The sequence below is a fragment of the Salarias fasciatus genome, chromosome 20, assembly GCF_902148845.1.
Source record: "Salarias fasciatus chromosome 20, fSalaFa1.1, whole genome shotgun sequence".
NCBI lineage: Eukaryota > Metazoa > Chordata > Actinopteri > Blenniiformes > Blenniidae > Salarias > Salarias fasciatus.
Genome location: NC_043764.1, coordinates 10056818 through 10080813, shown reverse-complemented (window position 1 = coordinate 10080813; position 23996 = coordinate 10056818). Strand labels below are relative to the sequence as shown.

General features: G+C 46.0%; 2 protein-coding genes and 1 long non-coding RNA gene across 4 annotated transcripts in view; 2 read left to right on the top strand and 1 right to left on the bottom strand.

Moving 5' to 3' along the window:
• Positions 1-9915, top strand: part of LOC115407656 (forkhead box protein J3-like) — a 60534-nt gene extending 50619 nt beyond the window's left edge. The window contains exons 10-14 of the mRNA XM_030118091.1: positions 66-317; positions 3702-3803; positions 5315-5569; positions 6456-6584; positions 7740-9915. Of these exons, the coding sequence (XP_029973951.1) occupies positions 66-317; positions 3702-3803; positions 5315-5569; positions 6456-6584; positions 7740-7864 (863 nt within the window). The 3' untranslated portion in view covers positions 7865-9915. The remainder of the gene's footprint in view (positions 1-65; positions 318-3701; positions 3804-5314; positions 5570-6455; positions 6585-7739) is intronic.
• On the bottom strand, positions 7799-14786 carry LOC115407664 (uncharacterized). The gene is made up of 3 exons (XR_003933658.1): positions 14305-14786; positions 13998-14113; positions 7799-7890 (listed from the first exon to the last, which is right to left on the bottom strand). It is a non-coding gene; the product is annotated as an uncharacterized LOC115407664 (long non-coding RNA).
• Positions 11333-21437, top strand: pdpn (podoplanin). Of its 2 annotated transcripts, XM_030118096.1 has the most exons (5): positions 11333-11980; positions 18245-18655; positions 18871-18979; positions 19412-19460; positions 20246-21437. In XM_030118096.1, the coding sequence occupies exons 1-5, from the start codon at positions 11914-11916 to the stop codon at positions 20300-20302; spliced, it is 693 nt and encodes a 230-aa protein (XP_029973956.1). In that variant the 5' UTR covers positions 11333-11913; the 3' UTR covers positions 20303-21437. The 2 variants fall into 2 exon arrangements, with proteins under 2 accessions (XP_029973956.1, XP_029973957.1); XM_030118097.1 differs by lacking the exon at positions 19412-19460 and having other exon boundaries at positions 11346-11980.
• The last annotated feature ends 2559 nt before the right edge of the window (positions 21438-23996 follow it).

Here is a 23996-nt window from a genome sequence, read left to right as displayed (position 1 = left end):
GAGGACTTTTACAGAACAAGGTACAGTTTGATTTTGATTTGATTTTTGTTCTTCCCCCCCGGTAGGTTTGATGAGTATGCCCGGCGACTCCAGTCAGCCGGCCCGGACCGCCTGCTCCTACCAGCACTCGCCCGGCGCCGGGAGCGGCGGCGGAGGCGCCGGCCACCACCACCAACACAACCACAGCCAGACGACGCACCACCCGCACCACCCGCACCTTTCGCCTCACTCCACCCACAGCCAGCACCAGGCGCACGGCCAGCACCCCGGACACCCGTCCCTCTCCCACCACGGCGTGCAGACCTGCCCCTCAACAGGTGAGCAGGCAGACTAACTGTATCAAACAAAGAGTCTGATTTTCCAAGGTTTTGCTGAGAGAGCCTCGGTAATTAAAACGCCTGGTTTCAAAAGGTCGTACTTTTGTTTTACTAATCTCAGTAGTCCTTTTTTTTTTTTTTTTTTTTTTTTGACTACAATTTCCTTCTGGAGATGCTGTGATCCAAATTCATATAACACAAGGCTTGATGTAGTGAGAAGATAACAACATGTGTCGCTGCCGTGAGGCAGAGTGTGAGTTCAATAGGAATTAGACGGCGCGCAGAGGCAATACAAAGCACGCCCTTCATTCAGCCGTCCTCATCTGGTGCAAAGGTGTTGATGAAAGAGCCACATCTTTAGATTAGAGAGGGGGACGAGGCAGATCAGATACAGTAGCTTGTTTCCAACACAGTTTTCAAGGCTGCAGAAAAAAGGAAAAAAATATGTCACATTTTGTTCCGTTAGAACGTAAAGTTCGCTTGTATTTTTGATCAGCTGTTGCTCCATTGAGTGTTTTACCAACTGCTTTGTACATATTTGACGCACTAAGCTACTGCGTACTGACTGAACACCGCTATCTTGATCATGCATCCATGAATCGACGGTGTAACTTTGTTCTTTTAAGACTTTGTTGTAGATAATCAGCTGCACGGCCTCCCTGCTGCTTGAAGATAACAAAGTCCCAATGATATGCAGGACCACACCTCATTTTAGGACCGACACGCACGGCTGCTGTAAATCTGGTATGGGGACAATTCTAGTGTTGGATCAGAAAATGACAGCAAGAAGGCAGTTTTCCTGTAGCTGAGGGTCAGATTAAAGACAGAAGCCAAAGCCGTTGCCATTTACATGTTAGATTCTTTGAATAATAACACAGAAATGTGTGAATCTCCTGAGTTATTTCAAGGCAGCAGCTGAAAACGGTGCATTGTTAAGTGAAAGATAAATCGGTTTCCTGCTTGTTTCAGAATTCACGACCACATGTGTGTTAATATAAGCTTAAATCCACACCAGTGTCCTCAAATTTCAGTTTTCTACCACATCCAGTTAAAGTTCTAAACACATATGTACACAGTAAACAGCCTGTGCTGATAGCTAATATACTGACGCACTTGATATTTTCAGTCTGACAAAAAAAAATGTAAACAAATGCAGGCAAAAAAAAAAAGCATATCTTATGTTTGCAGCTCGGAGCGAGTTGTCTGCAGAGGGACCCGCAGTGTTAGGCTTTGAAAACCTTGCTCTAGGATATTATTATGGCCATCAGTTTGCAGTAATTCAGCCTCATTAATGAGAGATCATACCGTTTCTGTGAGTCGGGTGTTAGTGAGTGGCTGTTTATTCACTATTGCTATTGTGCAGAGTGTAAATGCTTGTTTACAGCCACCCAGTTGTAAACATGAGGAACTTGTGACGTGCTCACTGGCACCAAAAACCTGCCCGGTGTTCACGGCTGCGTCGTGCCGTTCTTTTCTCTCTCTGCCTCCAAATCTGCTCCTGTCTGAGGGTTTTTCCTCTGTTTTTTTTTTTTTTTTTGTCAGTTGCTTCCTGACCTTGCAGGATAAAACACCTTCAGATATGTTGTGACTTCTTTCCGAGGTTGCATGTTCTCCTTGTTGCAGGTCCTGCTGTTTTCTTCCACAGTCTCTAATTTGAGGCGCGGTTATCTGTTGATGTTTGTAATTTCTGCCTGAGAATTCTGCTTCTGATTCATAATATAGTACAAATGTACCCAACAGAATAAGAAAAGCTTTACGTATATTTAATCCGACCTCTGAGTGATCAATACTGGCATCGAGCTTGAAAGTCAGTCATGTTTATGTCATTCTGATTAATTGTAATATAATACAGTGCACCGTTTACGTGAGCAGGATTTTCTTATTTGAAAACCTCCGTGTCCAATATAATCATTCTTGCCCTCTGCCACGCATCTTCCTTTCCTTAATCTGCTGAGAGGAGCTCACAGTGGACCTGGTATAGATTCCCGTCGTACTGCAGCATCGCTGCAAACCCCGATGTGCATCTCCTGGTTCCAGAAGCCACATCGGTCTGAATGAAATCCACCTTGTGCATCAAAATAGGCTTGTCTTTGTACAAACTCATTGCATTTATATTATGTCCTTCCCCCTATAAGGTCCCAGAGCATCTGATATTATGAGGCTGCACTGATACAAACAGGCATCTCCAAAGCTTCTCCGAGGTTTTTCTCTCCTGCTCATATTCCCAGTCTTTGCTTCTTTTTTTCTCTCTCTCTCTCTCCTCTGTGTCTCTCAGGCCAGTGAAAAAGACTATTCAGACATTATTTATCTGGGTTAGTATTCCCCTCCACAGAGCCGAGGATGAATGAAAGCAGCCCCTCTGTCTTTGATCCACGGCCTGCGAAGGTATTGGTGTTTAGTTTGTGATGTGGAAGGCGGTGAAAAGCATCTTCTCTCTCTCTCTATTTTTTTTTCTCACCCTCAGAAGCAAAACTGTGGCTTGATTTTTCTCTTTGTAAACTCATACCACCTTGTGGTTGTTTGCAGAACAGACTGAGAGACATTTTCCACATCATTTTATCAATCAGTTCATTTCAGGTATAAATCATATCAAATACTTCGGCTTAATCTTCTGTATACATGTAGGAATTATGGGTATATATGGATAAATTGCTTCTACTGTGTTTCCTATCAAAGTGCACATCTGAAGCACAAAACTGAATTTCTTGCAAACCACGGTGGTATTGTGATTAACACTCTCAGCAAGAATAAATCAAGTTGAAGTCTGGGCTTCGGATGCCTTTCTGTGCACAGTTTCCATGTTCTCCCTCATAGGTGAGAGTGTGTGATCGTCAGTTTCTGTATCCTGCTTCTCCCAGTCAGCTGGGGTAAGAGTGACTCCAAATAATCCCAGAAGTTTTAGTTTACCTGTGTTCATTTTCTCCCTCAGTCATATCTTTTAATTAAGTTGCTTTAACGCCACGGACGGTTGCGAAACAATCCCGTAAAATATTTTTCACTTTAATTACAAAGAGCCAATTACAACTTAGTCATCTGTCTGCACATTTAAAAAAAAAAAAAAAAGTCAAAAGCAATCTCATCACATCTCTTGAGCAAACAACGTCGACAATACTTACTGTGGTTTTGTCAAAAATAATATTGTGAATTATGAGGAAAAAGAAAACTGTCCCTTATGTCAGTGTCATCAAACTCCTTATTTTTATTGATTTGAAGCAGTGTGTGTTGCTCTGATTTGGGAAGAGAGGTGTAATTCTGGGGAAAATTCCTCTACAGAGTTCCTATAAAGCTTTTAGTTCGATATTCCAGACTCTGTGTGTGTGTGTGTGTGTGTGTGTGTGTGTGTGTGTGTGTGTGTGTGTGTGTGTGTGTGTGTGTGTGTCCCAGGCATGTCATCAGACTGGTACCCCAACCTGGACTGGCTGAAAGAGAGCTGCCGCATTGCTACGAGCTACAACTGGGCTGACGTGGACCTCTCCCCGTTTCAAGGTAGCGCATGAACACACACACACACACACACACGCAGAAACACACACATGCTAAGAGCAGCGATGCCATCGGTCCTGAAATGAGCATTGATAAAGCTGTTTACAGCACGCGTCTCTGCCAAAAACATGGAGAAAATTGACAAAATGCTTATGATGCCAATCAGGTGCTTTGATTAAACCATTATGATTTCTCTCTGTGCTTCAATATACGCCTTGCCCTTGAGGCACAATATTATAATATCCCGCGTTGTAATAGTGCAGGCCTAATAAAAGTCATTATCCTGCATCGAGAGGTTGCCGCTCTATGTTCTGTCACACACTACACACACACACACACACACACACACACACACACACTCACACACTCACGCACACACGAAAGGGCTGTCTCGCTCCCTCCCAATTGTATGATGTGAATAATCCAATTAGGTCCCGGCTCAGTAACAGCCTCTTATCACGGTCAGTGCACAAAGCCGGCAACATCCACACACGATTGATGACGACGGCTGGTCTTATAACACACAGGCGGCTGCTGTCTCTCTCTCTCTCTCTCTCTCTCTCTGTCGCTCTCTCTCTCTCTCTCTCTTTCTCGCTCTCTCTCTCTCCACGCCTGCAACGCTTGACCTCCCTCACACCGCTGGTAATGCCATCCTCCGCTGTCTCTGGCTCGCCTCCAGAGAGACGGGGCCAAGCCTCTTGTCTCTGTCGCCACTGCGCACACACACACACACGCACACACACACACACACACACACGCACCTTATGAATTTCATTTTGGGAAAATATCAGGCGACAGTTTGATGAATAGAAGCTTGGGTGTGTCCTTTCTGAATAAAGTCAATACAGACAGGAGCTGTTTCAGATTTGGCGTCTCGTGGTAATGAGTGCGGACGGACATTTTATCCGGAGAGCGGTTCCGAGAGGCTCGCTCTCCAGGTCGACTGTAAACCACTGTCCGGTTGAGCGTTGTTTCAGTGATGTATAATGCAGTGAATTATTTTTTTAATTCATTTATATTTTATATTTAAGGTAAGTGTCCATAAATACTGTTGACACAAATAGACATGCCGAGTTTTCTCTTTTTCTTTGTTCATACAGGTGAGTTCAGCTTTTTTTCCAATGCCTGATATCGTCACACTTCCACCATTTTATCAATAACCTTGAATCTCGGGACGTGTATCATCGCTCTTCACACATCATTGGTTTATATTGCAGTACTTAATATCCTGAGAAACCAAGCATGGCATGGGAATAACATAATCTACCACAACCAGGATGTAAAAAGATAATACTCTAGTTTGCATTGTCAGTTTAAGGATGCTGTCTGATTAAACCAAAATACTGAACTGTAATTAAGTCATGCAGTTTAATATACTTGCTCAAATGAGATAAGAAGGGTTGCCAGATATAACTGGATGATTAACACAACATTTTCAAATGTGCATTTTAAGCAAAATGTTAAAAATATCAGTGTTTGAAAAACAAATATTGTTGTCTCCGTCCGTCTGTCAGGTCTGAAGGAGAGCATGCGGCAGGCCGAACTCAACAACTGGTCCCTGGATCCGGCCCAGATGGCCGACCTGTGCTCCTCCATCAACCAGTTCTTCACTGCCACGGGGGTCATCCCCCCGCAGAGCGCCAGTCACCCGCAACCTCAGGTCCAACACCCGACGCCGCCGCAGGCGCCGCCGCCGCCGCAGCATCCGGCTCAGCCGCACGGGGCCATGCACCCCAAGCCCAGCCACCACAACCAACACATCAACACGGGTCAGTCCCCCGAGCTCGCGCACACACACACACGCACACGTTGGAACTACATGTTAGCGCCACTATTTATACTCAGCTTGTATTTCTTTGACTTGAGGTTAAAAAGATGTGTTTGAGTATTTAATCTACATTAAGAAAGTATATGATGGATGAATTGTGCTAGGTTTTAAAATAACAGCTGGATTTTACTAAAATGTTTTAAAAAAAAATAAGCAGCATAAAGTTATCAAAGTCATACAGTGTTAAGTTGTCACCTTGTAATCAAAGTCGATGGTAAGTTGAGCCGCGGTTTAATGCCAAAGATTCCACCGTGCTGCCTGAGATGAGCTCCGGGCCTTCACTTCCACAGAATATGAATAGCTGGTAATGAAACCGAGCTCTGAAATGAATGCCTCAGACATTCATTTTCTCCCGAAGCCCTGTGAAGGAAAACTATATACAAGATAAATAAAAGTCATTACTTATTTGCCTAATTTCATCCTTTGACAATCAGCCCTCTGAAAATTGCTCAGGGACGTTTCCTGCACGCCGCGCTCGTGGCGACGGACGCCGCGGCTCGGGCCTTGAAGCCGAGTTACAGCCTCCCCGCTCGCTGCGCCATTGTTGGCCCATTATATATTTACAAGGGAATTATGGATGTTGTCAGTTTGGTGGCAGCTGAAGCAGAGATAGGAAGACGAGGGGATATTTCTCCAGTGGGGAATCCACTGAGTGACAGCAGATTCTGAGGGATTTCTCGGGCTTAGCATAAGATGGCAGTGAAAATTGTGTGGCGCGCACGATAACAGCTCGCGTTCCGCGGAGAGAAGCGCACACGCGCGCGCGTGCGAAAGTGGGGATACTGATCTGACAGTTAGTCACTGGCCTTTTGTCCGTCCTCCCACAGGGAACATGTACATGGACTCCAGACAGAGCATGTCTTCTCTGATGGGACCGCCGGGGTATCCACACCTGCCCCTCATGAGCAACACGGCGCCCGCCATGACGGGAGACTCCTCCATCGCCCTGCTAGCAGGTCAGCAGCCCCGCCTCCCCGATGTGGAAGAGTGCATGTGCCGCAGATATGTTTGAGTGATAGTTTCAGCTTTAATAACACATATTTTAATTTGTTGGTTGACTCTCCGGATTGAGAAAAACAACACCTCAACTTCTCAAAGAGAATCGATGCAGCCTAAAATGTTGTTCATCACTCAGTTTGTCACTTCCACGAAGTCGACAGACCCGCAAGAAACAAATCGCATGATGAACTAGGCTTTTTATTTTCTCACAGTCAAGAAAAAAACGGCATGGCACACTGTCCGTAAATCAAGTTCTTTCTTTTAATGTATTTCTTAAACCTGGCAAAAGATTATTGCACAAAAAAATAAAACAATACACAGTTTTAATGATCTTTAAGTACAATTTGATGCTTGTTCATTGTTGTAATATTGTGTGCAACTAGATCAGACTCACAGAAGTTTTCCTGAAGGCATGGCAGCCTTTCCAAACATGATTTGCTTCATCAACAAATAAGACGGTTCAGTTTGTTCTTAAGGCTGTTTTGCATCTCATCAAGTCAAACTCTTACTTTAGAAAACAGGTAGAAATGGCTAGTTTTGTCGGGGAATGTGGTTTTAATGGCCTAAATGTCATTATAAACATTTTAATTATGACAGTAAAGCTTCCAGTCCTTGCACTATCATACATTCCTTTCTCGATCTTCATTCTTTCCCCCATCTTATCCACCAATGCACAATTAGAGTAATAAAATCGAGAAGTTCTTGTAAATTCTGCATTTCTTGAGAAAATTGAACTAATCACACTTCAGCAAAAAGGAACTGCAGCATAATCATGAAGCTGAAACGATACCTCAGTTCTCCTCCTTGCGGTCGTCTGTGTAAAGATGGGATTGTTATCACATCCTTGGTGTGATAATAAAGTCACAGTAAGATTCATGGCACATTAGTATTAACTGCTACCGATTCCATTTTTTGTTTGATGTTCATTATGATTCAAGACACGCTCGTAGTTTCACTTCTGACTTGTGATCGACCTTCACGAGATCATCAGCCAGAAAATATTCGACTCAGACTTGATTTTTCGGTTGCATTTGCAAGTATTTCCAGAATAATTCAGGCAGCACCAGGAGCACATGGTGAGCCCGGCGTCCTTTGCGTTTATCCACATGCAGGTCATCACAGCCAGCTGAGCCAGCAGGCGCAGCAACACGCACTGCCGCCCGCTCACTTCCAGGTGAGACGCATGCTCGCCGCCGACGACATCCAGGACGACTTCGACTGGGACTCCATAGTCTGAACCGAGCCGGACGACGAAGGGTCGGACTGGAAATGACACAGAGACAATGTGAGAGGACGGCGACCCGAGGTACGGGACGACCGGCTCCTTTCACCTGCGTGAACAGACAGACGACAATCCGACACAAACGCAGAGGCTTTTTGTTTTCCAGTCATGCAGGCCAACTTTTTTTGTTTTTCCTCCCGATCCCAGTGATTGAGTCTAAAGACAATCATTGAAATGAGTTGGATGAAGCCAAGATGTGAACGCGCGCTCTGCGGAGCAAAAAGACGTCAAAAAGAGGTTTTCTGAATCTTTCATGTTGCATCCTCCTCCCCCCCTCAATGCCGACAGGGTTACAAGTCACCAAAGTGTTGTCAAATCGTCTGTGAACTACCCCCTTTCTTTTTATAAACCCGTTTCCTGTTCTATCCTGTGTCCCCAGGTTTTAGCACTTGTGACTAAAATAGGAAAAAGAAAAAAAAAAAAGGAGAGACACACGTTTCAACCTTGATGCAGTAAATCACGTTTTCTCTCACACAGATTGAACGTGAAACATGTTCTCATCTTTTATCGTTTGCTGCTTCTGACAGTTCGGTTTTTTTTCCTCTGTTGTTGGCTTTTTCTGTGTCTCACCAGGTGCAGAGTGCAGCACAGCACCATCTGCTGCTTAAAACCGGCAATGTCTCTGCCTCTGTCACTCCACCAACATCTATGCATCACACTCTTTCCTGATCTTCTTTCTTTCACTCCGAAAACCGACGCGGATCTTTTCTCGCTCCATCGCGCCATTTCTCAGGGTGTAGTATTCACATCCATCCATAAACTTCTGCCATCGACATCACTGTATGTGAGAATAACTGTGTGTCGTACGGTGCTGTCAGTATTGAAATCCTGCCGGCCAGCGGCAGGCTTCCCCCGTGACTGTAAGTCAAAAGGTTTCAGATCTTCATCTGTCAGCTGCATAAGCTAAGCTAATGCAAAATACTGTGGAATAAGCTTTCCGTAACTCGTAGAGCAGCCACTAATTAAAGTGAAACAAGACGCTGGCGAGACTCAGACGTTCTTTTTCTGCGATTATACAATAGTGTTTCTCCAAGTCCTGTAATTTTGAGAAGAAGAAAAAAAAAAAAAACGTGCATATCATTTACAGCCAGGCAGAAAAGGTTGGTCGGAATTTTCAAGACGCCTCTTCTTCCAGAGGCGGAGCAGCTTTTTGCACAGCGCCGAGCTCGAGAGCAATCCAGCGAATAGGAAGAGCGAGAACCGTGAAATTTCTTTCAATTATGTATTTCAATGAAACGACGCAAAACGAACGGCAAGGTGAACAGAGGCTACAAAATGCTCAAACTTTTGGGTTTTTTTTTTCACTGTGATGTTATTTTTGTCTACGTGTACAAGTGTGTATAGTCCTCTCTGATTTCCTTTAGCATACAGCTTCATACAGCTTGAAAAAAAAAAAGCATAAGAATCTAGTGAATTTTTTTTGTGTTATTACTTGAAGGTCACATATTTCACATACTGAAATATTGGACCTTGAAGAGCTCTTTGGTTTGAAAGATCTCAGTAATTGTTCAGGTGGTCAAAACAAGGTCTCATTGTAGAAAAAAAAAATTAAAATACTCTTTAATATTACCATTAAATGCTGTATAACAGTGACCAGCATATATATCTTCTATGTTTTGTGTGTTGTTGTCCTTGTAAATAATGGTATGTTACTCCTCTGTTTGCCCATGAAAAACACAGACTGATAAAAAAAAAAAAGAAAAGAAAAAAGAAAACAGCAAATGGAGACTGTATTTTGTTATTTGTCCTTCAGGAGACACATAATGTACATATCTTCGGTATATTGTAAATAAGTGATTTAAAAAAAAAAAGGAGCGAGAGAGAGAGGAAAAACTGGCCTTGGCATTTTGTGTGTCATAGATAATCTGTGTATGACAGTTCAACAGTTACAATCTGTTTCAGTGTTTATTAAAATGTCATTGACCATTTTTACTGCGCTAACCCTGCATCTGCTGCCGTTATTTCTTCCGCTGTTTACGTGTTTGAGTTATTAGTCCGTTAAAAAAGTCTTTAAATCATGGAAGTCATGTATAAAAGCTCTAATCAGAGGAGCCGATCTGGCTCTCTGGATGACTTTGCAGAAAGTTCTAACCCTGCCACTAAAATGTCAACACTCTTTTTGGACAAGGGACTTTCACTGATTCACATATTTCTTCTTGTTTTATTTAAGAAATCCACTGAATATGAGCTTGAGTGTTCCAGAATGAGTGCGTGTTCTACTGTGTGTCAGAATTGTTGAAGGTCTTGATGGGAACGTTCATCCTCCGAGTCTTTGTATGAGTTCCCTGTGACGGAAATCAATAAGGCTGCAGTTAAATCCTTCTGCCTTATTACCACTTATTTAAGTAGTTAACTAAGTTAACTATCACAGTTCAGATTACTCTGAAGAGAAGCAAAATATGAGACAGGATTTCAGATCAGAGCTCTCATATCATTTATCATTTATCATTTATCCAAACCACTCAGCATTAAATTGGCTGTATGTGCCCACTGTTTTTTTTTTTTTTTTTTTTTTTTTTTTTAAATGAAAAAGAAAAAAACAAAAAAAAGAAGTATGAAACAGTCCTGTTTTTGGGTTGTTAAAATAGCTTTTCAGAGCATTGGGTTCTGCTGTCTCGTCCTTCTTGGCCTGCTGTCCAACAGGTGTCAGCCTCGTGCCAGGCAAGCGTTTGTTCGTCCTCGATCATATAGAAACTGGACAGACCACCCATGCCTGCCGGTGTGAAAGTCACACAGTGTTCTAACCGTATTTACGGCTCCTTTTCATCGGCAAATTGTTTCTGAAAAAGCGGCTTTCTCCCGCTACCCTGCGTCGGCCGTAAATACTGTGTGAGACGGTGACTGATGTGTTGGAGCGGCGGCGCAGATTCGTTGCAGATGCTGGTTTCATTCAGTGTTTTTCTGGTTTCGTCAGTGGAGTTGCTGTTGTAGATTTTGACAGCCTACACGCAGCGAGGCTCTGTTTTACTGCAGACACTCGCTTGGCTCTAAACTCTGTGATTAAAGTTTATTTGAGACAGCTCAAAGTTCTGTTTACATCTGCCTCCATTCATTCAGGAAGCCTTTAAAAAAAAAAAAAAGCTTGTTACTTCGGCTTTTTTAATCGCACAAACCAGCCAGTCAGAGTTTGAGCTTCCACTCGTGTCTTGATAAATGAGCCAACTGTCTGTTTATCTGTATTTCCAAGTGTACGTTTGCGTGTGTGTGAGTGCGAGTGTGTACGTTTGCATGTGTGTGAGTGCGAGTGTGTACGTTTGCATGTGTGTGAGTGCGAGTGTGTACGTTTGCATGTGTGTGAGTGCGAGTGTGTGCGTAAGCGTGTGTGTGTGTGTGCTGCTGATATTGCAGACAGGAGTGCTGGCTTGGCAGCGTACCAAGAGGAGACGCACGTCTTCAGCGGGGCCGGACCGCGAGCGCTGAAACCACCTTACCCCCTTATCCAGACGCCCTCCTCCCCAAAAGCAACCTGCCCCTTGCTCCTCAGCCCGCCCAGCCCACCACCAGCACCCCTCCTCCACTCTCAGTCACTCACACGCACCCTCTCTTCTCTCTCCTGCTGTGTGCCATTCCCTCTCTCTCCGTGCACTTCCTCAAAGTGGCCAGAGCTCCTCTCCCGTTTCTCTTGTCCTCTCTCTCTCTCTCTCTCTCTCTCTCTCTCTCTCTCTCTATCTCTCTCCACATCCCTCCGCCACTCTTGATTCTTCCTGCCCCTCTCAAGAAGTGACCAAGCCGACCCCTCGGCCCGTCCATCTTCACCTCCGCACCTTAAAACGGGACCTCGGGGCATCTGCTCTCCAAAAAGAAAAAAAAAAAAAACTTCCTCCAAACAACTTCATTTTCCCTCCTTGACCTTTTTTTGGTGTGCCCCCCCCCCCCCTCTGGAAGAAGCCGGCCGGTTGTGCGTCTGGCGTGTGCGAGGTCGCCGGTGTCGCGCTCTTTGCCCCTGAAGGGAGCCCCTAAAGAACCTTTTTGGCCGGCGAGAAGATCGCACGAGAGGCTCCACCATGATGAGAGTTCAGCTGCTGCTCCTGCTGGCCCTGGCCGGCCCGTTCTGCGCCTTCACACGTGCAAGTAAGTCAACTCTCCACGATCACTGTCCTGCTGCTAGCACACCGTGTCCCCTCGCTCCCCCTGCCTCCATGTGCCCACCGCCACTCCGCTCTTTGTCTGCTTTAATCCCAGCTCAATGAAATGATATCGTTCTGAAGGCTGGATTCAAACGGGAAGAAACTGTTGCAATTTTCACACAAGTTACAGCAGTTGTTTTGTGTTTAGTCGACTTCAGTTCTTTTCAACAGTGTAAATTATTTTTCTTTAAACTTTCTGATTGGTACAGGTTTTATTTTAAAACTTATCAAAGAATGACTGAAGTCAGAAAAGCAAAGCTTTGGCTCACTGTGTTGATTGAACAAATAGAGACCCTGTGCTTATTTTACCAGATTACCTCATCCCCGCCGGTTGGGTTTCTGTCTCGTTTTCGCACCGTTACCCACTTCTGAGCTCCGAGGGGAGGAAAAGTTTGATTTGCAGACATGAGGGAAAAAATATGATGTAATAGCGGAGAGCTCTGCTGCCTCGTGTCTGTGAATTCCTGGCGCTGCCAAAGAGAAGAAAGGAATATCCTTTGGAAACCTCCCAAAACAGCGCTCATTCGCAGGGAGGGAGAGCGGGTGGTGGTGGTGGTGGTGGGAGGGAGGGGGGACTGTAAACTGTAACATACACCGTACACATTTATCTGAAAGCCTACCCGCTGCTTCCTCTCATTTTACTCCTGATTCTCTCACTTCTCTCTGGCTGCAATAACTCTCCTCCGTTTTTTTTTTTTTTATTATTATTATTTTTTCTCCTCAGACTCTCCTCTTCACATTTCAGCTCTTTCTTCCCCTCTTTATATGTTTTCCCATTCTTTCTTTGCCTCCGCTTCCTTCCTTTTGCCTTGACCAGCTCTGTTTGCCCAGGGGAATAGGCAGGCACCGAGGGGGGGGGGGAATGGCCGAGGCCTGAGGGAACTGCCGGGCAGGGCCGGTTTTTGCGTGCGTGTATTAATAGACAGACGCTCTATATTTAAGAGGGTCATATGGATGAGAGGGGCGATGCGATGAGCTGCTCCACCCTCCTCTCGTGCCCATATGTTGTTAGTCCAGGCAGGCGCGCCGCCTCTTGGCATTTACCCATCTTTGGTGGGGTATCAAGCTTTACTACTTTAACCCCCCACCCCTTCCTCTCCAGTCTCTTAACAGCCCTCCACCTTTTTCCAACTCTCTGCCCCCATCGTGGTGTGGACACCGTGGGGAGGGGGGCAACAGAGAGGGGATGGGTCTATTTTTAAATAACAGGCTTTACTCGCGGATGCTCCCGGCTTCATTTCCACCGAGGTTATGGTCCTAAAACTTTGGGAATAGCTCCGAATGCCTTCACCTCTGATTCACAACGGAGAAAGAATCATAAGAAAAACTGTCTATTTCCCATCTGTGCCTCATGCGTGAGGAATGGGCTCCTTTATCACCGCCTTGCCCGCTGACTTAGCTATGAAACCCCATGAATCCTGTAAACCCTTCCATCTCCTCCCGCTCACTCCTGTCGCTCCCCCCAACACACACACACACACACACACACACACACACACACACACACACACACACACACACACACACTCACCCACCCACCCTCAGTCTCCTTCCTAATGAGTTTTGTCTGACTCGCCGGGCCAATAACATCCCCGTCACATCTGGCCGCTGAAGGGAGAGGTCAGAGCCCTTTGTCCATGCCAGCTCTTAGAAATGACTCAAATGTTGCGCTCACTCTCCAAATATGAGACACGGGCCAGTAAAAAGAGACCTTGGAGAAGGAGCGGTTCTCACGTCAGCCGAGTCTGATTTTGAGGGGGGAAAGCACACAGAAAGAAAGAAGAAAAAAAAAAAAAAATGCAAAGTCATACTTTTAAAAATTTCCGCGAGCAGACAGAAACATCTGTTTATGGAAAGGAGGCTGAGCCGGCTGAGGAGCCGTGCGCTGCTCAGACCTTCCTATGAAAAGTTTCTTCTCCTCGTGCCTCCTCTGGAACACAAATGCCTCATATCGGTCTCACCTACGTGCGCTGCGAGTCGAGACGCGGCTCAGCTGTAGGGGTGCTGACACAGGAAGGCCTACAAAACCGCGTGGGCGTTTAACGATGTGGGAGTCCGTCTCGAAAGTGAGGAAGATCTGAAACACATTAAGAGGCCAGTTTGGTGAAGTCTTGAGGCTTATAGGTATTGATCTCGCCTGCGGTTGTTGGACGGGCTTAAAGAAATCGTGTTTGAAGAGCATAACCTGCTTATTTAGACATTTCCACAGGAGTTGCGCTTCCTGCCATCTCTGCTCTGATTCATCGCAACCTAGAAATGTAATCAAACCTTTAAGGCCGGAGATTAAAGGCCGACTTGATCCGGTGCCAGCTCCTGCCCCTGGTGATGGAGTCCAGATGGGACCTGCTGCATGTCCTCACATCTGAGTTAAGAGGAGGAGGAGGAAGAGGAAGGCAGCGGCTCCCGTCTGATTCGCGGACGCTCTTTGTGTTGCGTCTGCGATAAGACGGGCTGAGAATATTCCACTCTGGCCCGTCTCCTGCTCGAAATCCCCCTGCGTGCGTTACGTGGCACACCCCGGTATCATTAGCAATGACTCTCCGCCGGTTTAGCGGGGGAGTGTGCGCCGTGCAGCATCTCATATTGGTACTGTGTGTCGGGCCGTGTGCCGATATCTTCTCTCACTTTCCTCCCTCAGCGCCACAAAAACATTCCTGGACGCCAAAGGTGGACGCACTCGCACTCCCTCACACCGTCTACACAGACGCACTCCCTCCCACACAGCACTGCGAATTAGTAACACACACACACACACACACACACACACACACACACACACACACACACACACACACACACACACACAAGCAGGGGGCCTCAGTGGCAGCTGATTGTGCTTGTAATGGATGGAAGCTGCTACTCCCTCCTTTCCTGTCTCACAGTGTATATTGTGTCCCTCTCTCTCTCACTCTTTCCCTCAGTGTGGAGGTTTTATTTATGAGAGACAAGAGTGAAGCCCCACACGGGCGCCTCTACCTCTTTCTCACAGCTTTTTTTGCTGTGTTTCCCCTCAGCCCTCTGCCCGCCCACTTGCCTTTTTTTTTTTTTTTTTTTTTTTTTTTACACTAATATTCACCCTTCCCTTCCGTTCTGGTGCATCACTCAAACCGTTTGCGGTCAGGCGGTTTTTTTTTTGTACTTCATTAATATTTCAATACATCTGGGATGTGGTTTTTGCGTATCCAATTTGCCAGCAATGTGTTTTTTTTTTTCTTCTCAAACTTGATAATGTGGCTCTAATTTCTGTACAGCTTATTTGAAAAGGCCTGTTAAAGTCCAGCGGTGACCCACAGGTTGACGTGCACGTGCACGCGCACACGCGCGCTCGGTGAACTCGGTGGCACTCGCTGACCCCTTGTGGACTGACAGGATGATTTCTGGCGGTTAGATGATGTTTCAGGCTCGCCGGACATGGAAATGCATGCAGGGAGGCTGTGTGTGGTCAAACCTGAGGGGAAAGTGAGCTGAAATTCAATGATGCACACATGCAGAGGGGGCGGCGCGCGTTTTGCAACAGCGCGACTTTTTCTGGGTTTTTCTAAAGTGTTCTGTCGTCATATTGATACACGAGACGCATCGATGTCAAGTTGTGCAACCATGCAAAGGTCACGCACATAGAGAGGCGGCGTCCCTCGGCCTGTTGACCCGGGCCGAAACCCGCGTGTCGGTCGAAATCCTCACCAGCTCCGGGGGTAGAGTTCCGGGTCTGACCCCGCGCCCGGAGCCCCTCCGAGGATTAACACGGTCACTTTACACACCAGCCGCTACACACACAGTGGCACATCTCCCTGCGAGCCGACGCCTCACATTAGAGGCCGACCGCGGTGAAATCAGGCAGCAGGAACGACGCCGCTTCCTGACTCCGCAGCTTTGAAACACACCATTCGCTCCCAGCTCTCCTCCACCCTCTTGCTTTTCTCTCGCTCTCTCTCTCTCTCTCTCTCTCCAGGGATTCGGTCTCCTCAAAGGTTTCGGCAGTAAGAAAAACCTCTCCTCGGGGAGTGGCAGGGTCATGCAGCCGAAGATAGGCGAGAGTTAGATTAAAAGAAGTGGAGAGAAGTGTGCGAAGGCCGCTGCGGTTCTTGCTGAGCTACCAGTTGCAGCTGCATTAACCCTGGAGGGGTCGAGCGCAGCGGGGAGGAAATACTCCTCAGAGCTAATTGTGGGAACCGTGCGCATAATGAAACAATTGTTGGTGGAGGTTGAGGGGGTGATTACACATAGTGTGCAGCCATACTCTGTGAAGCACAGACCGTTTTATCATCGCTCACAGACGTCCCAAACAAACAGTCGCCATCTGAAAACCCCCCTTCAATAGTCTGCCACAGTGGGAACAAATGTTTTGTTATATTTACCCCGCCTGTTGCTAATGAACACGCGGGTCTGCACCAGTTGTGAGACAAGTCCAGCCATTCAGGGTTATTTTTACCCGTGCAAAGTATTCTCTATTATTTCAAGTATTTAGAAGAACCGGACAAAAAGGGGATAGAGGGAGCATGATGTCACATGCTAAGTTTAGATAACACACACTCGCAGACACACGGTTTCTTTCTGCTCTCTTCAGAAGGAGCGTTTTTGAAAGGGAGGCAGATTTTAAAAGGGCTTTTTACTTTTCCAAAGAAAAGAAGCCCTTTCAGGCCAGCAGCCTGTTGGTGGAAACTTAACTCCAGACTGTAATTTTGATGCCACACTTGAAATCTACCTCCTTAATTTTGCAGCAGCGCTGTCCAGGCTGAGCTTTCAGTTGTGGCTTCGAATGATGAACAGGGAGGAGATGAAGCAGGAGTTATTGGAGGGAAATGAACTCGGACCGGTTCATCAGATTTGATTGATACCTAAACCTTGGTTTTTTTTTTCTTTTCCTGACATTCCCTCATGTCGTCAGTTCAGCATTTCTTCAAACCCTCCGAGGGCAGATTGTCCAAAAAAAAAAAACCCCGCAGATCATCCAGTTTATTGGTCCTCATACTGTTAGGCCTTGCTGCCGCCGCCCCGCCTTCCTCCGGCTGCACGCATTAAAACGGCAGAGGGTTAACGAGGCTTCTCGCGCTCTCCTCACACATTGGCTGCTGCCACGGCGGCGGCGGCTCCCTCCACAGGAAATGAGGCATAGGATGTGGCACGCCAGTTCCCAAGCACGCAGCCTTAAAGACAGGATGGAGGGCTGCAGGAGAAGGTGGGGCGGCGGAGGAATGGAGGGAGGATGTACGTGTCGTGAGGTCACTGGGTGTGGTGTACGTGCTCCGTAGCCATGTGCCGACGCTGGGATAATCGCTTAAGGCGGAGCGCGAGGAAGAGGAAAGATCTGCTTGATTTCATGACGTCAGAGAAACACAAACATTTGCTTGGAACTTTTTAGTGGATGCGTCTGCCTCTCTCTCTATATATATATACATGTAATCATGTTTCGATCAGCTGCAATAGTCGTTGATAATCCTTTCCTAGTTGTGGCTTTTCAGCTGCTCCCTTCCGGGGGTCGGCTCAGCGGATCATGTGACACACATGTTTGATTTGGCACAAGTCTTTTTGCGCCGGATGCTCTTCCTGATGTAGCCTCGCCATTCATCCGTCTGCTCTGGGACCGGTCCTAGAACTACTCAACGTCCCCCCTCCAATAGCCCGTTACACGCTGAACTGATTTTCTTCTCAGACAGGGTTTTGAACAAATTTCTGAATTTCAAATGTGAATTGAAATGACGTAACTTGTGCAGAAAATACCTCATAGTTTTACTTTTTATCTTTTCAGTCGTGAACTGACAAGAATATCTACCCCTTTACATGAATGTAAGAACAGTAATCCACAGAGGCGCCTTGAGCCAGAACCACAAGTTTTCATCGGAAATGATCACGATTATGTTTGTTCCACCTTTTAAACGAATGTGAAACAAGTCTTTCAAAAAGAAATGAAAGAAAGGTTCAGTATTAATGGAACAAAGACTAAAAATGGATGTATGTTCAGCATGAACAGAGAAATGTGTTTGTTAGTTGAGACTGGGACATTTCATGGTTTTATGGGAAATTTAAGTGCAGAACTCTGTTGAGACAAGACTCCTGAACAAACACCGAAAACGTCTCTCTGTTCCTGCGCAGCTGCTTGGGGATCAGAACACCTTGTTTGGGCGAGAAGGGAGCAAAGACGAAAATGGAGGAGAAAAAGGAAACTCAGCCCTGAAGCAATCTGTAATTTTTCCATTGATCTGTCCCGCAGGCCCCACGGCGCTCCCTGAGGAGCTGGACCCCGTGACCGCCGCTGTGGCAGAAACAGACGAGGTGGTGACACAAGCTCTGGAAGTTACCGAGGTTCCTAAGGCGGAGGCGGAAGTCATCACCTTGATCACCGGGCCCCCGGCGACCGAACCGGCGGCGGCGCCGGAAGAAGTAGCGACAGAGGCGGCCACCGAAGCTCCGGCGCCCGCCGATCCCGTCACAGATGAGGCCGTTGTGGAGACCGAAACCGTCGTCCTCGCCACGACCGGAGTCGCTGCCCCCCTCGTCACCGACGCCCCCGTTGTGGAGAGCGCGGCTCCCACCGAGCCGGCCGAGGTCGCGCCGGAGGCGCCGGAGGCGACGGCGGCCGCCGAAGTGGAGAGAGAAGTGGTGGTCGAGGATGGCCCAGAAGGTGAGGAAATCGGAGGGACGAAGGAAGGAAGGTCAAATCAGCGAGCGTTGATTCGACATGTCTCTGCTGATATGAATATGTCTCATAGACAGATGGTTTATGTCTTTCAAGCAGAGGAAATGACTCATTTAAGCAAGGAATTCAAAAACATTAACATGAAAAGCGAGCGGAAAGTGTTCAGAGTGTAAAACGGTGGATTTCCCGCTGTCCCACAGAGGGCCTGAGCTCCGGACAGGTCGTCGGCATCGTGATCGGCGCCTTGCTGGCGGTGATCATCGTGATCGCTGTGGTAGTCGCCGTGGTGAGGAGGATGGGCAAATACTCGTGAGTATCCAGCTACACCGAGGCACCTGCACACACACACACACACACACACACACACACACACGCACACAGACTGAACCCATGTTGTGCACTGATTCATGGCTTGTGGCTTCCTCTAAATATGGAGTGAAAATGCACGAGCGTTTGAGTCACCGCTGACGCATCCGCAGATGAAAGAGCGGAGAGGCGGTGACGTCATGTTTCAGTGAGATAAGACGGCCTCGAACGCCCAACTCAAGCTGCGTCGCGATTCAGCCGTAATTGGTCTCCAGGTGGCTTATGCATTCTGAACTCGAATGTTTCCCCTCATGAACACGCGGCTTCTCTTCCAAGTTGCAGTATTCCCACGGACCGTGGCCTCCCCCTGAGAGCAGGATGTGAATAATTAACGACAACAGTAATGATGATGCATGTTTTTTTTTTGTGTCGCAGGTCTGCCAAGAACAAAAAACCTGCCAAAAAAGACAGCATTTTGGTTTCTGTAAATGTCTCCATTTGATTCTCTCAGCTAACCTCTCAAATTTTATTTATGTTTCAAATGTATAACAGATGTTATTTCCCCACCTTAAAAAAAAAACAAAAAAAAAAACGAAAAGTACTGACAAATTCTGAAGGTTGTTGCTCCTGTTGCAGACACACAGTCCTTTCTGTGCTTTTTTGGAGAAACTCTGGCATTTATGGGAATAAGTGGCCCTCTTAGGCCTTAAAATTAGGCTGTTTATTGACTCAGAGATTATCTACAGGACCACCGGTCATCAGGTGAACCGGTGATTATTCCGTTCACAGCTCGATTTCATTCCCAGAAACAAAGGACTTGTGTTTGTAAAAAGTGGGGCGGCAATCCAGAGTTCATGAGCAAATCTCCCAATAACTAATAATCAGATTTCCTGGGATTATTGATGTAATAAATGTTCCGCTTTCACAGTGTGTAGACATGATAATACAGTCAGAAAAGACAAATGTACCCTGAAGGCTAATCTTGTCCTTACCTAAACACGACTGGTCTTATGTCAACTTTATTTTTTTCCTTTTCATAACATGTCTTTACCTGAACATACAGACCCGCCTTTTTTTTAACCACATGTTTGTTCCTCAGTATCTTTCTGTCTTCGTGGTCCAGGAATATCATGAATAACACATAATAAGTAAACCGGTTAATTAACGTTGAAATGAAATGACCCTTACAGACTACCATGATTAACATGACCTCCGTCACACAGATCGCTGTTCGGTCTCTGACTGGATTTTATCTCTTTCCTCCCGCAGCCCCTGAAGAAAAAGGCCGCCAAGCAGCCGGAGCGCTCAAAGTTCTGGAAATTCTGAACTACTGAACTGTGACGTCATTACTGATCATTAAAACAAGCGCGATACCAGAACTAAACTCGTCTAACCAGGACTCTGGACTGTAGCCAAAAACGAAACGCAAAAAAAAACAAGCAAACAAAGCATAAAGAAACGAAAGATGGGGAGGGAGGTTTGTGTGTGTTAATGTATATACTGCATGTATGTGAGACGAGGGGGGCGTGGGGGGTACATGAGCGAACATCCTCGCCTCCCCTGCTACCTCCCTGATCCCCGACACAAAGCGCTCCGTCCAGCCCGACTCCCTCGGCAGAGAGAACAAAACAAGGTGACGGCAGGATGTCACAACGAATTTCAGGGCTCCTCAAGTGCATTTTGTAGAGAGAAGAGAGAAAGAAGGGAGATTATTTGGCATCAGGGAAAAAGGACCATCCCCTCCATTAAAGTGATGTCGCGCCTGACTTAGATTGAGGTTGGAGAGCAGAGCGGAACATCAAAATAGGAAATACTGATAAACCAAAAAACAATTAAAAAAAAAAAAAAAGAGAGCGAGAGTCACACAAGGAGGCTGGGATCCGTACAGAAAGCAGGAAGTACTGTTAGAAATTCCACAGGATGTATATACAATGCAAGGGGACTACATAGTACACAGCTAATGACTTTCTCATATGTTGCAGTTGCATAGGCTAGCATTTGATATTATGGAATACGCAGTATGTACAGGCGGCCCGAGGCTATTTTTGTGGCTACAAAACACCCCCCACACACACACACACACACACACACATACACACACCCCCGAGCACAAGTTAAAGCACGTTCTCATGCAGCCAGGATCTCCGACATGTCGTCCAACTGTATGAAGCACCGTGTGCAGAGGTTGTTTCGACATTACACTCATAAGCTCTGAGGGCGAGCAAAGAAAAAAAACAAAACAAAACAAACAAACAGGCACCCTCATTTGCAAGAGTAACGTGACATTCTGCCCACTTTAACACTGACATATAAAAACCTGATACATATCTGTGAAATTTAGCAGAAGGGTTTGTGCCACTGTCTCTGGTATTCTCGAGCTCGCTTGGAGGATTTTAACTTTTGAAGTGCATTATTAATGTGAATTGACTGTACTCTTTGACTGCCACCCATTCCAAAAAAAGATTGACTCGGACGACTTCTGGCTTGCTCTTTTTAAAGGGTTACACGCTCGCCAGCGGGTCGTTACACAGTGATCGCATTGTCTCGGCGGTGCATTCGCAACACTTCTGTTAATAGTTAGATTACCAGAACAGCCCAGAACGCAGTCTTTATATGGAGCTAACCCCGGATTGCATGCACATGATGACATTTAATAGTTGCACTTAGTTTTAGTGCACAGTGTTAGGCAGTTATGCCCCGTTTTGTTATTTTCCTCAATTGTAAGTTTGCTAAATGGGTGTACAAATAATGAAGTCTCAGCTTACCCCCGCTTGCTTTGCAGACGTGTTTAATATGTGCACTGAATGAGTGGTGTAATGTTTAATGGATAGGTTTTAGACACTGCAAATGTTTGCAACGATACTTGTTGGTTTCCTCCCTTCTGCTTTGCCACATATTATCACTTCTGAGTCTTTAATTTGTGCCATCTGATTTGTTCAAGCCTTTTATTTAATTGCAGTGTTTTTGTTCATACTGTTTCAATAAAAAACTGAAAACACTCTTTAAAAACATTTGAATGAGTTGTCGTTTTGTAGCTTTCCTTGTGGAGAGCAAAGCAAATATTTATTCATGTTTTGTCCTGAATCAAGTCTGATAAATTTTTGTCCACTTGAAATTGAAACTTTTAGATAATCAGATAATGTGAACCGACATCTAATTATGTTTTTCAAAAAAAAAAAAAAAAAATGCATCCAGTATAGAAACATGCTATTTTAAAGAATATGCTACTGTACAGTCTGTACTTTATGAGGAGGATGAAATGCACATAGTCAGATTAACAAGTTTCCACAGGGGCAGCATCCAGCCGCCCGCTCTGATTGGCCCGTTCAAGAAAGGCTTGAAAGTTTCAAAAAAGACAACCCCCCTTTTTTTTTTTCAGCACGCAGACAAACAGGCCCAAATATGGAGGAGCATATGGCCTCGAGTCGCCGGGTCGGTTGAGCCCGCTGACAGTTAGGTGCGTTTTTTGTGTCGTGTTGTGGAGTTTTTCGTACTGTGCTGTTAAGCTGAGGCAAGGCTCCAACAGTAGGCTGCGAGTCGCACAGAGATGCTCTGTCTGGCTCCCTCTCCTCCGTGTGGTTTTAGGCAGCGGCCCAACACCCACCACCCCAGCCTCTGCCCCAACGGCCAGCTTCATAACTCTCTTTAGCTCGCTCTCTCTCGCCTCAGACGTCTGGGGAACAATGGAGTCTTTTGAGAGGAGCGAACGGAGAGGCTCTGGGCCGTGGCCGCTCCGCCGAGGGGGGGAATTCTGTACATCGCTACAGGGTGGGGTCATTTCCTGGGTGGGCCCAGGATCGATCATGTGCTTTCACACACACACATACTGAGTGATATTCCAGCAGTGACATGAATCATAACTCTGTGCGGATGAACACGTGTTAAACCTATTATAGCCGTCATGAGGCAGTAAAATTTCTCAGCAAAAAGTGTCCATAAAGAGAAATGTCTCAGTCACATTCATGACACACATGCTTTCAACGCACATCCTTCAAAATCTGCAAGTTCAGTCTAGGAATAAAAGCAACCCGAAGCCTTTGTACATGTTTCACGATCTGCAATGCTAAATAGATAATCGCTGCACAAACCTATATGCATATGAGTTTTAGTTATGTTGTTGAGAGACATTAGTCAGTGCAGAATGTTTTCTCCCGGATTCCTGCACTCAGCAATGAGAGTGAAAACAGTTTGAGAGGAAGGAAGAAACCGCTCAGCCTGAGCAGACAGATGGATACAGTAATATCTCTCCTCTAACGTAAACCAGACTGCCGCATGTGGATTCAACAGAAGAGTGTCTGTACACCGGCCACCAGAAATACTGTTCCTCGCAGGCCATTAGAGATGTTTCGCACACTGTGAACAGACTAAACTGGTCATCTTTTTTATTTGTAAAGCTGTTGGCTCTCATCCAACAGAGAAAAAAAAATCTCACCAGCATAAAGGAAGAACAGATTGTACAACAATGAAGAAGTGACAATGTCCAAATGCGTGGTTATGAATAAACAAACGGACATCAGGCTAATTCGCTTTAATATGACAACTTGGCTCGGAGCCAATCTCCGCTCTTAAACTGCGATCAACTTTGAAATGCGCTGAACTCCAGAAACCAGCACAGGAGGAAGAGTGACCGCCATGTTTTGAATAAAGGCTTCACATCATGACAGAAGGAACTGCGTTACTCAATTTACTGTCAACGTTCAGTTTTCCTGCTCACTTTTTTTGCACGTGGTCATCTGTGGCAGCAGATGGTTAGGCTCTGAGGCTGGTGTCAAATTACAGTTAGGAGGCATCCAGCCCAACGTTGGCTTTATGTAGACGTTTTCTGCACTGCAATGGCCAAATCCACATGATCATCAGCAGATGATCATGTGGTCATTACAGTGATGCTGGGGTCAAATTACAACCAAACAATGACTAATTCAGGGTTACGGAGTACTATTGGAAGCATATTAATCAGATAGCAATAGCTTTTTTTGTTTCTATTCAGTATAAATCTGGAGGCTGGCAGAAATGGCCTGTG